The sequence below is a fragment of the Trachinotus anak genome, unplaced genomic scaffold (assembly GCF_046630095.1).
Source record: "Trachinotus anak isolate AG129_WGS33_773 ecotype Australia unplaced genomic scaffold, CSIRO_AGI_Tana_v1 ptg000021l, whole genome shotgun sequence".
Lineage (NCBI taxonomy): Eukaryota > Metazoa > Chordata > Actinopteri > Carangiformes > Carangidae > Trachinotus > Trachinotus anak.
The window spans coordinates 15,914,346-15,929,591 of NW_027273872.1; the positions used below are offsets into that span (position 1 = coordinate 15,914,346).

The 15,246-nt window shown below is 40.5% G+C and overlaps 2 protein-coding genes across 2 annotated transcripts; both read right to left on the minus strand.

The window, feature by feature from the left end:
• Positions 1-1,652: 1,652 nt before the first annotated feature.
• Positions 1,653-8,953, minus strand: LOC139605911 (neuronal acetylcholine receptor subunit alpha-9-II). Its single transcript, XM_071457791.1, has 6 exons — positions 6,473-8,953; positions 5,625-5,770; positions 4,324-4,478; positions 3,621-3,801; positions 2,919-3,270; positions 1,653-2,604 (listed from the first exon to the last, which is right to left on the minus strand). The coding sequence occupies exons 1-6, from the start codon at positions 6,519-6,521 to the stop codon at positions 1,838-1,840; spliced, it is 1,650 nt and encodes a 549-aa protein (XP_071313892.1). The 5' UTR covers positions 6,522-8,953; the 3' UTR covers positions 1,653-1,837.
• A 143-nt stretch (positions 8,954-9,096) lies between these two features.
• On the minus strand, positions 9,097-14,762 carry ube2ka (ubiquitin-conjugating enzyme E2Ka (UBC1 homolog, yeast)). Its single transcript, XM_071457792.1, has 7 exons — positions 14,409-14,762; positions 13,697-13,790; positions 13,378-13,436; positions 13,165-13,247; positions 12,496-12,595; positions 10,541-10,669; positions 9,097-10,436 (listed from the first exon to the last, which is right to left on the minus strand). Exons 1-7 carry the CDS (start codon positions 14,469-14,471, stop codon positions 10,362-10,364), a joined length of 603 nt encoding a protein of 200 aa, XP_071313893.1. The 5' UTR covers positions 14,472-14,762; the 3' UTR covers positions 9,097-10,361.
• Between the last annotated feature and the right edge of the window lie 484 nt (positions 14,763-15,246).

A 15,246-nucleotide genomic window follows, 5' to 3' on the forward strand; every position in this document is an offset into this window, starting at 1 on the left:
TAATATAAAAGTTAAAGAATAAGTCTGGACAGAGACACAGATCTCCAATGTTGTCCAAAAGTTATTAAAAATACATCAATAAGCCACACTGTTGCACTGGGTGACATTTTCTGTGATTACAATGATCGTGGACGATGTAGTTTATTTTTGATTTGCTCCCACATTCATCATCCTGCACCAAATTCACAGCTGAAAAAAGTGTCCCCAACAAATATGTGGAAGTCTTAGCAACAAAATATATTCAAGTATGAGGAACAGCCCCTTTCAGAGTGATGATGTATTAATATATAAGCAGTGTTTTAATGTGTTGTGCTGTTGTTGGTACAGGTGGCATTACATCTATCTATTTTATATACAGTTAGTTTTATACATCTATATCAATACATCATGTTTAAAAATGCAAAATATGTTTTGTAAAAAGTATGATATTTCCATCTGAAATTTAGTGGAGTAGAATTATTAACTTAACAAAAATGGAAATACTTTGGTGAAGTATGCCTCAAAACTCTACTTCACTACTGTACTTGTTAATTAATGTAGTTTACCTTCTACCTCAGGTATCAACATTATTAGGTTTTCCTTATTGTTATTCATTCCTTGCTATTCCTCCCACCTCTCTCTCTCTATCTCTCTCTCTCTCACACACACACACACACACACACACACAAACACACACACACACACTTGTACTTCTATCTTTGTGAGGACACTCATTGACATAATGCATTCCATAGTCCCTTACCCTAACCACAACTGAGTGCCTAACCCTAACCCTAACCTAACCTTAACCTTAATCTAAACCTAATTCTAACCATAACTCTAAAACCAAGTCTTAACCCTCAAAATGCGATTTGAAGGTGTCTCAAAAAGTGAGGACCAGCCAAAATGTCCTCACTCTGTTAGTAAAATACTTTTTTTGGTCCTTACTATGTAGCAAGTACAAGTACACACACACACACACACACATTCACTTGACTTTCCAAGTTCAAAGTATAGGGGTTTTTGGAAGGGGTGGGCGTCAGAGTGTGCCCGTTGTGTTACATAATTGATGCTCCATATTACCTTACATCCTCACTGCCTTGGCTGCGCTACAAACAAAGCTTGCTCATTAACTATTCACTGGATGATTTTGAACAGAAAAATGATTCTGTGGGTCGGGAGTGTGCACCCACCCTGTGTCTGTCAGCCCCAGGCATCTGATTTCAGTGGTGAATAAGACATGTGCTGTCTCTACTGGTCATTTTTTAACTAGACAGCAGATCCCCTTCTGTGTATTCAATGGTCAGATGATGAAGTAGCTTTACATCAAAGCCATGATTCATAAGATAGGGTAATAAGCTGTACCTTTACAACATGCTATCAATGCAGATACTACAGACTGTGTTGTATAGGTTGCAAAGCTGGCAAAATGGATACTCTATCAACAATGTAGAAAACTGAAAACAGTGATTCAAGTGATTTGTTGTACCTAATGTCTGCATACAGTAGCTATATTCCTTCAGTTATAAGTTCCTGGCATTCCCTGCATATATTGTTATAGTATGGCAAAGAACGATGCTACATGTAGCTCACAAAATTACTGTGTGTTTAAGAAATCATGGGTTTTAATGTGTTGTTAATGTTAAGGAATACAGCCTGTGCTGTATGTATCTGGGGAAAAACATTGAAAGTATATTGTGTTTATTTTCATATCATTGTAATATATACCATTATTATTAATAGATACATTTTAAACATACAACACTTTTATACAAAAAAAAAAAAGAATATAGTCCTTCCACCTTTTTTCTGACTGTATAGTCAAATATTTTTAAAAATCCATAGAATCACTGCTTGGTCATGGTTTCTTGCCAATGATGAGGATGCTCATGAGGAAAACCATTATGAAGAAGATCCACATGAAGAATCTGTCCATCACCTTGGCAATCTTCTTCCATTCTGCCCCCTTGGCGCATGTGGCCCTCTGCTCTCGGAAACAGTTGGCGATATACTCAACATTGCGCACCAGCTTGGTGTCCACACCAGGGATGCCACTGCCGTGGCTACAGAGCACACAGGGGCCAAAGGTTACAGTGGGGCCTTGAGGTGGAGGCTTTTTGTCCTCGGGGCAGAAGGGGACCTTCTTGTCTTCCTCACAGCAGTTACTTGTGGGGAGTTTACCGTTAGAGCCTTCATACTTTCCAGGTGCAAAGCTGGAGAGGTGGCTCCTCTCTTCTCTAATGATGTGGTGCTGGACTTTCACTCTGGGATGTTGTTGTGGTTTCGGGGTCTGGGGCCTGGGGTATTTGTGACTCTGCCGGTCCACTCGGCTACTGTGGCTCCCTGGTTTTCCATTTGCATGAATGTGGGAGCTGAGGTGCTGGTGGCGGATTTCATCCTGGGGGGAGCGAGAAGACGAAGAGGAGGAAGAAGAGGAGGAGGCAGAGGCACAGTTCTCACCTACCTCATAAACAAAGAAAATCTTGGACATGTAGTCAATGATGAGGACTTTTGCCCAGTGGGGGACTGGTTTGGCCTCTGCACCACAGAAGTGGATGTTCATGATAAAGATGGTGAGAGATGTGGAGGCTGTGACCATGGTCATAGTGGCAATATAGTACTTCCCTGACAGGGGGAAAAAGAGACAGGAGGGGTTTTCTGTCAGGACTCTTAAAAAGATACTTCAGGAATTTTGTTATAATTTGTCAATATTTGTCTTTTGTTGTCTGTGGAACTCCTTCACTGAACTAAACTGAGGTTCAATTGAATATAAAGCCATGCCAGCAGCTCTGTGAAGCTCAGCAGCACTTTGAGCTTAATGCTAACATCAGCATGTTAACATCACAATAACAATGCTGATGTTTGACAGGCTGAATGTTAACTATGCTCACTATCTTAACAGGGTGACTTCACAGAAACCTAAACAAACACATTCTTACCTATAAGCGGCACGCTCTCTGATGGGGGCATGCTCTCAGCCACCATGAGCTGAAACACAGTGAGAGCCAGAAGGACTGTCACTCCGAGGGAAACCTTCTCCCCCGAGTCTGCAGGCAGGTAGAAGCCCAGAGGAGCCAAGAAGGAGATGAGGAAACAGGGGAGGAGGAGGTTGAAGATGTAGAAGGAGGAGCGGCGCTGCAGGAGCACGGTGTACGTGATGTCTGGATATGGGTCCGAGCAACATCCATACATGATGACATTCTTGGTGGCCGGCATCCCATGGCACTCCCATTCCACATTTTCCACAAAGTCTGACAGGTCACCACTGTCCATGCCCATAATGATGTCTACCTGGAATTAGGATAAGGGATGAGTAGCTGTAAAGGGGTCACACAAAACCATTTCAATCCACTGACATTTTCTGAGAAAAGACAAATTCAGCACAGGGATATATAGTATATGTGTCTGAACTCTTTTTCAAGCTGATCAGTCTCCCTTATCCCCTGATCTAACACAGAGGTCAGAGCCTAACAACCCTGATCTGAGTGAGTCTTTTAACTAAATCAACTGACTTGAGGTGACGCAGATCATAATCATTCTGAAAAGGCACATCAACTGAATTGAGGCGGGTTTATCCTCCGCAACATCCCCTGGTAAGTGTAAGTGAGTATAGTTAAATGTGTGCATGTGTTTCTCCAGACCTGGTTACCATTGTAGGTCCAGGAACCAAACGTTAGGTTACATTCCTGGCTATCAAAGGGGAAGTAGGAGACATCCACCACACAGGAGCTCTTAGTGATGGCAGGAGCATCCCAGGTTATCTCTCCATTGTAGCGCAGTCTCACGTTGGTGTCCATCGGCCCGGAGAAGTCATCGTCAGCTCTGGAGGAGGAGAGAAAATAAAGACACACTTTTTTTGGCATTTCTGCTTCACTTTATAGCAACAGTAGTGATGGACAGGAAAGTCAGGGGAGAGAGACAAAGCAAGGGGCCTGGGCAGGACTTGAACCCAGGCCCCTGCCATAAGGACTCAGCCTTTAGCACATGGTATGTACTCTACCTGGTGAACTACCAGGGCACCCTGACTTTTTTTTTTGTGTGTGTGTGATTTGTATACTGTATGTTGTATGCTATTGAAAATGTGTTACCTGTGTATTAGACCAGCGGTTCTCAAAGTGCGGTCTGGTTGAGGGTGAATGTGTGTATGTGCATAATCCTATTTCTTGTTGGAATTCGTTTTTTGAGATGATACTGCAAAAACACAGTGTTTTAACCAATTATAGTATGACAAGGGTTTGAGAAGAGAAGAGACATGAGGGTTTGCTCAAAACATTATTCTGACAGGGACAGAAGGATCACAAAACTATTTGTGAGTGTGTGTGTTTGTGTGACGTACGGGCGTACTTGTTATAGAGGACAAGGTCGGGCCTCCACACCAGGCTGCTGGGGATGTGGATGACTTCCAGTCCATCATAGTCCTCTTTATTCCACCTCAGGTAAGCATCATACCACGTCTGCCTAATCCACAGGTAGGCGATTAGCACCTGGTTCCTCTCATCCTTTACACACACACATACACACACGCACACACACACACAGAGTCACAATCGCACAAATAAGAAAAAACTCATACAAACACACACCTACCTACAGACGATGGATACATACTAAAAGAAGCTTAAAGAGAGATCCTGTTGATCTCCTTCTCATTTCTCTGTTGCTCATTAACTCTCTACGAGCATTACGTCGTCAGATACGCCTCAGATTATCGCAACAGCTGAAATCCAGACCTGTCTGTCAATATCAGGTGGATGAGTAGAGTGACTGGACGATGAGGGTGGTTGGTGGGGGTGGTTTTGGTATCGCTGCCAGAGCTTCACTGAAGCACTGGACCGAAGAAAACATAACCACTTTGGGTAATAGGACACCCCAACACACACACACACACACACACAAACACACACGCATATATATTTCTTGTCTGGCCCCTCTCTCCTGTCTTCTCTAACAGGACAGACTGACATATTGAGAGATAAGCTGGTATACCACAGAGACGTTACATTCAGTAGGAAAGCTGGTTTTCTCCCTTTGGCCACACAAAGACAAACACACACGCGCAACTCAAGGGTTAATTCACTGTGGGCTGACACAGCACTGAACCTGAACGGGAACCTAATCCAGCTGGGTAACAGTAGGCCCAGGGCTGTACAGTAGGAGGTCTGCCTGTCAATCATATGCATCACCACCTACAAATCCATCCTTTGGCCATGAAAACCCAATATACATTTAATCCAAATCCAACTTACCATCTCATCTTCATGTTTTGTCAGGTATTCTCTGCGGCTCTATGTATTTGCATGATCTCTATTTTTACAATTACTCAGAAATCAAAACAATATTCAGAAATACACCATGGTCTTTAACAAGAACTCTCTGTGTGCATGATGGATTCATCTGCAGAGGAACTATAATAATGGAGGGGCAACTAAAGAGATTTTTTGATTAAACAATTACAGAAATCAATTTGGCAAAGACAGTGTTTTAGTTGTAGGCTGTTCTCAAGTTGGAGAATTAGGTTTTGTTTTGATAATTAGTCTCCTAATAATATAACATAATCAAGCTTCTAATAATATTCAGCATTATTAGTATATAAAAAGAATTTTGGAACTCAGGAATGAGGATCTTGCAAATGAGCAAGCACCCACCATGTCTTTGATCTGAGAGAGGGTGATCTGTAAGGTGACGTTGAGGGCTCTGTCTGTGTCCTCCACAGGCCGCAGGGCGCTGGAATAATTCTCCATCAAGTCATTCAGAAGCTTCTGGGCATAGTGACCCTGAGCTGAGTCAACCACTGGAGGCAGAAAGACATGGTCATCGGTCATTTTCAAGTTTATGACAAAACAGCTTTGGTGTTTTCTAATGTGGTTTTACATACCACATACAAGACCATGAGCTCACATGGCTTAAACTGTATTTTCCTGTTTGTTGCTCCACTTTTGCCTCTCAATTAATCTGAACTAATAATGATGATGATAATAATAATGATGATGATAATAATAATAATAATAATAATAATAACTAAAATTAGAGATGAACTCCGTGTCACCTTTTCCGTTGATGTGGTTCTAATTTTTATTACCTATGTTTTCTATATACTATACTTTTTTAGGCCTTTTTTTTGACATTTTATTTGGAAGCTATTGTAGGAATAATTCAGGGGGGTTTTTTTGACCATTTTTAATGAGTTGGGTGAAATTTACCTTTACATTGGGTTTAAATATCAAAATATTAGCGAACAAAGTTCTTCACTTCCATAGACTATTTGGTTAAATGGTTTGAAAGCCACATGCAAAATTAAACATCCAGGTAAGCCACTGCAGTTTGTGTGTAGGTATGTACACAGCAATGTAAGTTACATTGATAAACTTAAGACGTTTCTTTTTTAACCAAATGAAAAGCATGTGTTTAAGTTTAAAACAGCACAATCCATTCAAATGATTAACAACAGCACAGAGACTCATTTTCTGCAGACAAGAGCTTGAGTCTGACTCACCTTCAGGAAGCAGCGTCACCAGACAGATTATTAGGATCATCTTGAGCATTTCTGAATACCTCTGAGAAGAAATAGAAAGTAATTGGAACCAGAAATCCACAAGTCCTGAATTTCACCCACTAACAGGCCTACATGATGCCTGTTCAACCCCAATTGAACTCCGTTGCAGATAGCAGGGCACCGTTTCATTTGGTCATCATTGTGGTAAGGCCAGCTCTTACTGCTTGGCAGGGGAGGAAGCATGTCTGCTCACTGAGACGCGGAATAAAACTCCAGCTATCACATAGCAGCGGCAGACCGAGAGAAACAGGATGCCCATGAATCATCGCCTCACCACACACTGGGCTATTAACCTGTCAATCAAACTCCTGCTGCCAGGTGGGCTGCTGGTCCACTCCTACAACACTCTGCTGAGAGGGTATGGACCAGAAAAGATGGGAATTTGAAAATCAATTACTCACTTTATTACTCACTTAAACAAACAATCAAGCAGTGCTCAATTAACATTATGGTTATATTTGTATTAATGAATAGTAATAACACAAGTAATACAGAGTTTTTCAACTTAGGGCCACTTGAGGCACTTTCTGTATGTTGTCTTTTCTGCATTAGAAGTTGCAAATAAAAAGCAGAATCTCAATTTACAGTTGGAAATCCGAAGGGCTAATTTGAATGTGGATGATCTTTTTTTTTTTTTTCAAAATATTGACGTACCAAAGAAAGTAAAGCTCGGTCAGGGCCCAGGACACAGAGAGAGACAGAGACACCAGTAATGAACAGAAAAGGCATATTCATTCCAAAGAAATGAAAATGTATGTACCTTTGGAAATATTGATTAGAAAATCTGCTATTAAACTTATGACAACCACTTTTTTCATTTTATTGACTATCAATAGTTAATTGTTATCTTCTGATGTTTTAACTGTAACAAGAATATTGTCAGAAGATAATTGTTATTTCAGGATGAGTTGGAATGAGTCACTGTGACCTTGGTTATGTAAAATTCTAAAACTAATGAAATGCTCAAAGCTCACTGGGCTTCATTCATTGTTAAAAAAAAAAAAGGTTGTAGATATCGCACTTAACAAGGTCAGCAAGTTTGGCTTTGATGCTATGGGTGTTAAACAGTGCATGGCAGGTAGGCTTCTTGGTTCAAGAATCAGACAACCATTCAAAATTACTACTACCACCTTGTCCAAGTGAATGTTTGTGCCAGATGTAGCCCAGTGAAATTCCCTCTGGCCCTTCCTAATATATCATGCTCATGAAAACGAGAGATAACTGTGACCTTTACCCTTGATCTTTGACCACCAAAATCTAATCGGTCCATCCTTAAGTCCATGTGAATGTTTGTGCAAAACTTGGAGAAATTCCCTCAAGGCATTCCTGAGATATCATTCATGAGAATAAGACAGACAGATGGCTCACGCTACACAGGAAGCTACACTGAAATTATTGGTTCACACTGGAAATATTAGCCCTAAAGCAAAGCTATAAGAACAATCATCTAAATTCAGAAAACCACACAAATGTGAAATCTATTTAGGGATCTTAGAGTTCTGCCATAATGAAAGATTTTTGAAAAACGCCCCTCTTTTATTTTCTTATGTGTCCAAGCATAAATTAATTTATTATAACCAGGGAGATATGATGTGGTGATGTCAGTGATATGGAAGCTCCAACACTTTAATAATGCAACAAGTTAATTTATTTTGTGTGTATTTTAATAGCAAGTGATTACCTCAGGGTCATTATTTGAGCCAAGCAGCTTTTTTTCAGTCTCATATATTCAGCTCTCTATAGAACCATCCTCTGCTCTGGGAGGCTTGGAGGGGTTCCGGATGGTAGATACACTAGAGAAATATGCCATCAGCCAAGATATAAAATGAGATTTTGTCACTGGGGACTCCTGGAAAACCAGAGAAATCTACACTACATACTACTGTTGATCAGCAGACATTAACACGTCAAGTGGCAGCTTCTCTCCTGTGTGGTGCAAGCATGCAGGCTGAAATACAACATTCAGATTACTGCCAGGGTTCCCTGAAGAGATTCAGCAAATCACAACATGCTAGCGAGCAGGCCATCTGTTATTGTGCTCATCACCAGTTTCCTTCACCATAAGCAAGGTGATCTTAACATCATGACAAGTGCTCCATCACTTCCTTGTTGAGGCTCTTAAATGTGCTAAAAATGTGCAAGTTCAACCAGGAATTTAAAGTTTGGAAGTGTATTACTACCACTATTAATCCAAAGTACTACTCTACAGAAAGGCAAATCCCAATATGCATAATCCATTCTCCAGTTCTTCTGCATGCACATTCTTCATCTAAATTTGCTTACCTGTGCTATTTTCATTGGTAATGTAATTCCCTACGGGTTCAATTTATGTTGGTTTTGTAAATTTAGTGCCTCACACTGGTTTTTATTTAAATGTTTGCACAGCCAAACAAGCTTATACAAACAAACTGAGATTGACGACAATTCACAGTACTGAAGTTTACATTTTTAGATGTTGCTTGGATTTGTTGTATTTCCAAAAGGGGGGAAATTATTCCAGCTGACAACTATCACACAACAAAGATGCGTCTTTGAGAGGCAACACAGAAAGGACAGAGTGTGGATTAATTTACACAGACTTTAATATCTTTATTTACAGATGAATCATTTTGACATATTTATCTGTTGGCGTAGTTAAGATGAAGCAATATTTTTCAAACTTGTTTGGAACTATTTCCATCCAGACTTGTGACAGATTGTGTTACTGCTGAACATGTTTTATTTTTTTGTTTGTTTTGTTTTCTCACAATTTAAAAACAAGAATCCAAATGTATTCCTGTAGTAGGCCCAAACCAAATAAATGTTTTTCTTTAAAAAATGTGGGGAAAGGGACAGGTGAAGTAAGACATGTTGAGAACAGGTGTGGGGGTGCGAACTATGGTTTGATGCGGGAGCTTTGGGTCCGTCAGACAGTAGAAGTGGGGAAACCGTGGCATGAAAATGAGTATGGCTACACCTCAGTGACACTGAGGAGAGAGAGATGAGCTGGTTTCCAGAACAGGGAATAAGCCTCGTCCTGTTCTGTGTTTGACTAACTCCATCTTTGCTACCTGATGCTCTATATTTACTTCACCACAATTTTATTTGAATTTCCAAATTTTAAGTGAAAAATGTGTACACTATGCACTGTGTACACTAGTATTGCCCTCACAAACTCTCAGCAATGGCACAACATAGAATATTGCGAATATTGTGCAAAGATGAGTGAATGATGGTAGTGATGTTGGACACAGAGCAAGAAATCTTCACTAGAGATACCAATTTAAAAGCCTAGGACTCTGCTTAATCCCCGTTTAGAAAACAGGATCAATGTGTGTAAAAATCAGGACCAGGTCCAAAAGAGCCTCCATGAATGGCTTGACTCTCTCCTACAAAGGTTTTCACAAATTAAAGTAAATGCACTGCATAGGCAAGGATGAGACGCTGACAGCCACTTCTTGGACACAGCCAGAAAAGCTGGGAGACTGGCAGGCGTGGGTGGGGTCTTAAGTCTGGCATTTGCTTCAAAGGGGTTGGATGTGGTTGGACTTTTGATTGTAGCACTGAGAGGAATGTTGAATGAATTTAAAGAAACCAGAGATAAGAGCTCACAGAGCAACTGATTGGAGTGTGGTACAGCAGAGGTGATGAGCAGGGAGGAGAGGTGCCACGCAGAAGGATAAATGGAGGATGGAGAAGCGAAGTGTGGAGGCTGAGGAGTCCACTGTGAAGCAGAGGGTGTGACAGAGGAAGAGACGCCTTCAGACAGCTGGAGTTTGGAGGAAAGAGGGTGTGCATGTGTGAAGAGGGGAGATCGGGATCAAGAGGAAGATGAAGGGGGTGTCAAGATTCAGTTACTGAGCAGTAGCTCTGTCGCTGTCTCCACGTCCCAGGATTTCGACGACAACGCCACTATTACTGCATTCTAGGGAGAAAAACAAACACCCATCAGAACCAGAGGTTTACTCTGCAGTAGAATTCAGCAGTACAATGCACAGTTGGGGAGGGAAAAACTTTACAGATACTTACTTTTTCAAAGCCCATGGCACAGAGTTTATCTATTTTGCGTGTGTACTCCGGACTGGAGACAGGAGCTCCTGCATAGACATGAGACCACAGCCTCGCTGTCTGTTTGAACATCTCTGGGTTCTGCTTGTACTGTGTGAATGAATGTGAAAAACAGGAAGTTTGTGTGAGAGGGGTTCAGCATACCACTGTCAACAACCTAAACTTTCTACTTCGTTTGTTTTCATTTTTCACATCACATATGTTGATCCCTGTCAAAAAAATCTTAACTACATATACTGCAGCGTTTCCACAATTAGCCTATCAATGTTCATATAATTGCCGAAAAAGTTTGATAATCAATTAAGTCATTTTTAAAGCAAAAATAGCAAAAGGACTTCCCAAATGTGAATATTTTCTGGTGGTACTCTTCCATGATAGTAAACTGAATTTTTGGGGGTTTTGGACTGTTGGTTGGACAAAACAAGTCATCTGAAGACATCATCTTGGACTCTGGAAACATTAGATAGGCACTTTTTGCAATCTGCTGGCTTTTTAATAGACCAAATGTCTGATCGGTTAATCGAGAAAGTAGATTTGTAAAGACTGACAATATTCATTAGTTTCAATTTGTATCTACTGTGAATAAAAGTTGTAAAACAACACAATTTATTACAGTATAAGGGGTTGGAATTATTTGCTACTGTGTTAAATAATATACCTCAGCATATAAATGTCCATCGATACCATTGTGTACATAATGCTGCACAAAAAGATTTCAAGGCTGTTAAGGCATTCTGCCAGACAGTCATTTCAGCCCAGTGCTGGCCAGCTTCCTGTTTCTATGCTGTGTGTACTGTTGAAATGTAATGCAGGTGTAGATTTCCCATCAACACAAACTACTTGGACTATCATGTAAATAAGACAAATAAATCAGAGCTTCATTTTTATAAATATACAATACAACACAAAGACTTACCAAATATCGTTAATGTCAAATGTTCATGCAGTGTTTTCAGTGCAGCTGTAGGAGAATTTAAAGTGCATCACCATCTAAACCACCTGAACACTAGACTACTGTCCAAATGTTTAACATGTTCAAGTCAGTCATGTGAACTGTGCTGAAAAACATGACATCACTGGACAGCTTGAAAACAAAAACAAATCTGATACTACACTGAATCTCATCTAACCTTATTTCATTCCTTCAGGTTCATTTCACTGGGATATGGGCTAGTAGGTGATACTTGTCTGTTACTTTATGCAGGATTAGCAATTGTATGTAGGTGTTATCTGTTCATAGAGTAGGATAATCTTTTCAATAAGAAACACAGGTGATGGGCAAACAGATCACTGCCTACACATGATATTTCACATGAGCTTCACATTCATGGCATTGCACTTAATACTCTCACCATAAAGTAGTTTGCAGCACAGGAAAAAAAATGTATGCATACACTTGTATAAAAAAAGGTAACAATCCAGGATCCTACACAGGTGGACCTGACAAACATCTGACCAAAAAAAATCACTTGGCAGGACCATTAACATCAGAGGTGCATTACTTTGCTGGTGTCAATAATTTATCTTCTTAATAAAATAATTATAATTACGTGACACTACCTGTACCAGCTCTCCAGTCATATTTAGTCAACCTGTGAGGGCCTGGGGTTGGTACAGTTTGTCCAAGGGACATCGTTTTCATACTTATAATTAAGGCATTCTCCCATTTGACAATTTTTGGCAAAGAATCCATGGCACATTTTGTTCAGAAAACTGTATCAACAAACCGTGACTGCAACATTTACAACCAGGAGATAACTGAGCTTTCTGTTTGTAATAGCTATTAGAATAATCACATTATTAGAAGATATCTAATGTCATATAATAATTAATATAATACAAGTGGTCTCAGACTTTTGGACCCCATTGTACGTTTGTTTCCCCACTTGAAAAATTTAAAACACATGCACACCCACCTGATTGGCTACCACTGCGTCCTGTGGGTCATCTGGTTCTGCAGCTGCCAATAAGGCTTGTAGTGACAAGAGGACTGTCCTCAGAGTCATAGCTGCTGCCCTGAAAGGATATACAGTATATATCAATGATGAGTGCAATACCAATATGAGAGTGGACTGTGCTCAGGGCCACCGATTCCTACAGATGTATTTCAAAAACAAAGTTTTATCACTGGTTAGGTAGTGCTGAGGAACATGTTCAATTATCAACATAATAGTGGACTAGTTAGTTTAAATACCATTGATCCGTGTGATCTGTCGGAACACTTACATCATTATACATAAAAACTGGGAGAAGAAATAACTGTCACTGTTTTCCACAACATCAGGATCACTCACCTATTTATCTCTGCTGTTCTTGTGTTTTGTACTGCATCAATATATTATAATAAGTGGGAGTTTTGATCAGTTCATATCGGGGCATATTGGGGCTGCATAGTTTTCAAGTTGAAATTATTGACAAGAGGATTGTGTTATCCAGTAGTTACAGGTGTGGGCATTAGAAGCACCTTGGCACCTTGACTATGGTAGTTTGTAGGGGAAATACTGTCTCACATGACCACAAAAGTATTTCGTGATGGATGTATCGTGGATGAAGAATGTCAAGAATGCTGGCGCACATTCACTCACCACTGGTCTTTGAGAATGTCCAGACATATTGCACCTGTGACTGAGCTGATGTTGGGATGCCAGATCTTTGTGATAAACCGCACCTGAGAGATTAAATGAGAGCGAGCCAAAGAAAATCATTTGCGGATTAGCTCAGTAATGGAATATTTCTAAAGGCAATGACCACAAAGAACAGGGTAGATATCATTCACAATAACAGCAATAAATCCCTACCTTGGGTGGATTGAATGGATACGTCTCTGGAATTTTAATTTCTAGTTGATATCTACCCCCTGGAAGAAATGAGAGGTTATCACAATCATTTAAGAATCATGACAGAGCTACTTTAAGCATGCAATAAAAGGGTAACTGCTGCAGATGCAAATTGTTTTAGATTATATTGTTAAGGATTAAAAACCTCTTAATAGTTAGTTGGTGAGGTCCCCTCAAAAACAAAGTTGTTGTCAATAATGTCGCCCAATATCACATAACAGAATTGTGCAACCAAGCATACAGGTTAGCAGACAGCAGGGTGTCTAAACGTGTCCCTCACCTTCGTATGGTGTGTCAGGTGGCCCTGCTATCTCCCCTTTAAGTTCTGTGAAGTTCTCATCCACCAGATCCACCTTTATCTGGTTTTTGCTCGTCTGAAAGGTTGAAAAGGCAAAGAAGCATTTTAATTTCGGCAGACTGCAAAGTGTTAAGCTAGGTTGCTGTCAAACTTCAAACCTGCCTATGCAGCATAAGTTGACACCCCTCGCAGCACTAGCCAAAGTTGACCTCAACTTGTTGCACACATCTTGCGGATCTACATATATTAGGGCCGCTAATGTAGGCTGAAACGAGTCCAGGAGGACACATGTTAAGAGTACAACTTCAGTACTACAGGCGGTTCCCACCAAACTATCTTTGCTAAGGCTAACCGAGCTAGCTTAGAGACCATAGAAGGCATGGTAAGCTAACAAATGACGTTAATTTAGCAATATGAACTTGAGGCTCAATTGATTTAAACATCTGCTCAACTCCTACCAAGCAACAGTAACTTTGTTGGCTTTAACTACCCCACAGTGGCATATCAATAGCTAGCGGTAGTTGCTATTTGTGAAGCCGGATGCACTGCCGTGTAGGATATAGTTAGCTCAAGCTAGCAGCTCGGTGATTAGCAAGCTGACAGCTGAGCCAGCGACGCGTCACTCACATTCAGCCTGTAGTAACAGAAAGAAAAATACAAGCCGTAACTTTAACGGGCAAACAAGTCAACCAACCTCTTCACTTTTGAGGACCTCCTTGAATTCCCGTTTTATCCTCTGAACTGCGATGTTGGCCATGGTTCCCCGTGTTCCCGTCCGCGGTTGGGGCCTCGCCGCCGTCCGACCTGACTAATGTTAGCTAGCTTCCTCTGCCCACAGGAGCCCTGCACTTTCTTTGGACACAACCTCAAAAATTACGGCTGTAACGTCGTTAACCGTGAGTACCGTCAGTCCCGGTTTCCAAGATGAGGCTGTGATTTGTTAAAATAGCTCAACATGTATCTGTCATCTCAAATGTGTAACAACACAATGGTTGGTGGTACTGAAAACATTTTAATACCAAACTGCATGCAGTCTGGAGGAGAGGGGTCATGTGATCTGTATTGCCATCCCGAACGCCTCCTGCCATTGGTTGGTCTGTTCATAATGAATAATGTATTGTGTAATAATGAAAATAACCATAATAATAAATTATTATTATTATTATTATTAGTAGTAGTAGTAGTAGTAGTAGTAGTAGTAGTAGTGGTGGTGGTGGTAGTTGCATGTGTACATGGGGATAGTATATACTGATAAACAAAGTCAGTGTGTCATTCTAGATCACATTTCAATGCAAAATATAAGTGATGTCAGAACAAATCTAAATAGTAAACAGGGTTTCAGACAGTGACTAGCAGATTACATTTAATCATTGTCATGTGATCACTTACTTTTGGTCAGAAATGCCCTCCAAAGTGAAGCTAGGTAACACTTCTTTTTTCACTTTTCAGTTTCCAAGTCTAACTGCAGTCTTGTTATTGTGAGGAGTTGCTTTCCTTTTCAGCTGTAAGTTCATGATAGGAGTTAACCCTCA

Bases quoted from the DNA above. Each gene is read 5' to 3' on its own strand.
- ube2ka (XM_071457792.1), bottom strand. From the start codon at position 14,471: ATGGCCAACATCGCAGTTCAGAGGATAAAACGGGAATTCAAGGAGGTC. The intron at 13,791-14,408 runs GTTGGTTGACTT...TCAACCTTTCAG, and splicing joins AGGTCCTCAAAAGTGAAGAG to ACGAGCAAAAACCAGATAAA. The intron at 13,248-13,377 runs GTAGGGATTTAT...TTAATCTCTCAG, and splicing joins ATCCATTCAATCCACCCAAG to GTGCGGTTTATCACAAAGAT.
- LOC139605911 (XM_071457791.1), bottom strand. From the start codon at position 6,521: ATGCTCAAGATGATCCTAATAATCTGTCTGGTGACGCTGCTTCCTGAA. The intron at 4,479-5,624 runs GTGGGTGCTTGC...GTGTGTGTAAAG, and splicing joins TCTCTCAGATCAAAGACATG to GATGAGAGGAACCAGGTGCT. The intron at 2,605-2,918 runs GTAAGAATGTGT...TCCCCCTGTCAG, and splicing joins AGAGAGCGTGCCGCTTATAG to GGAAGTACTATATTGCCACT.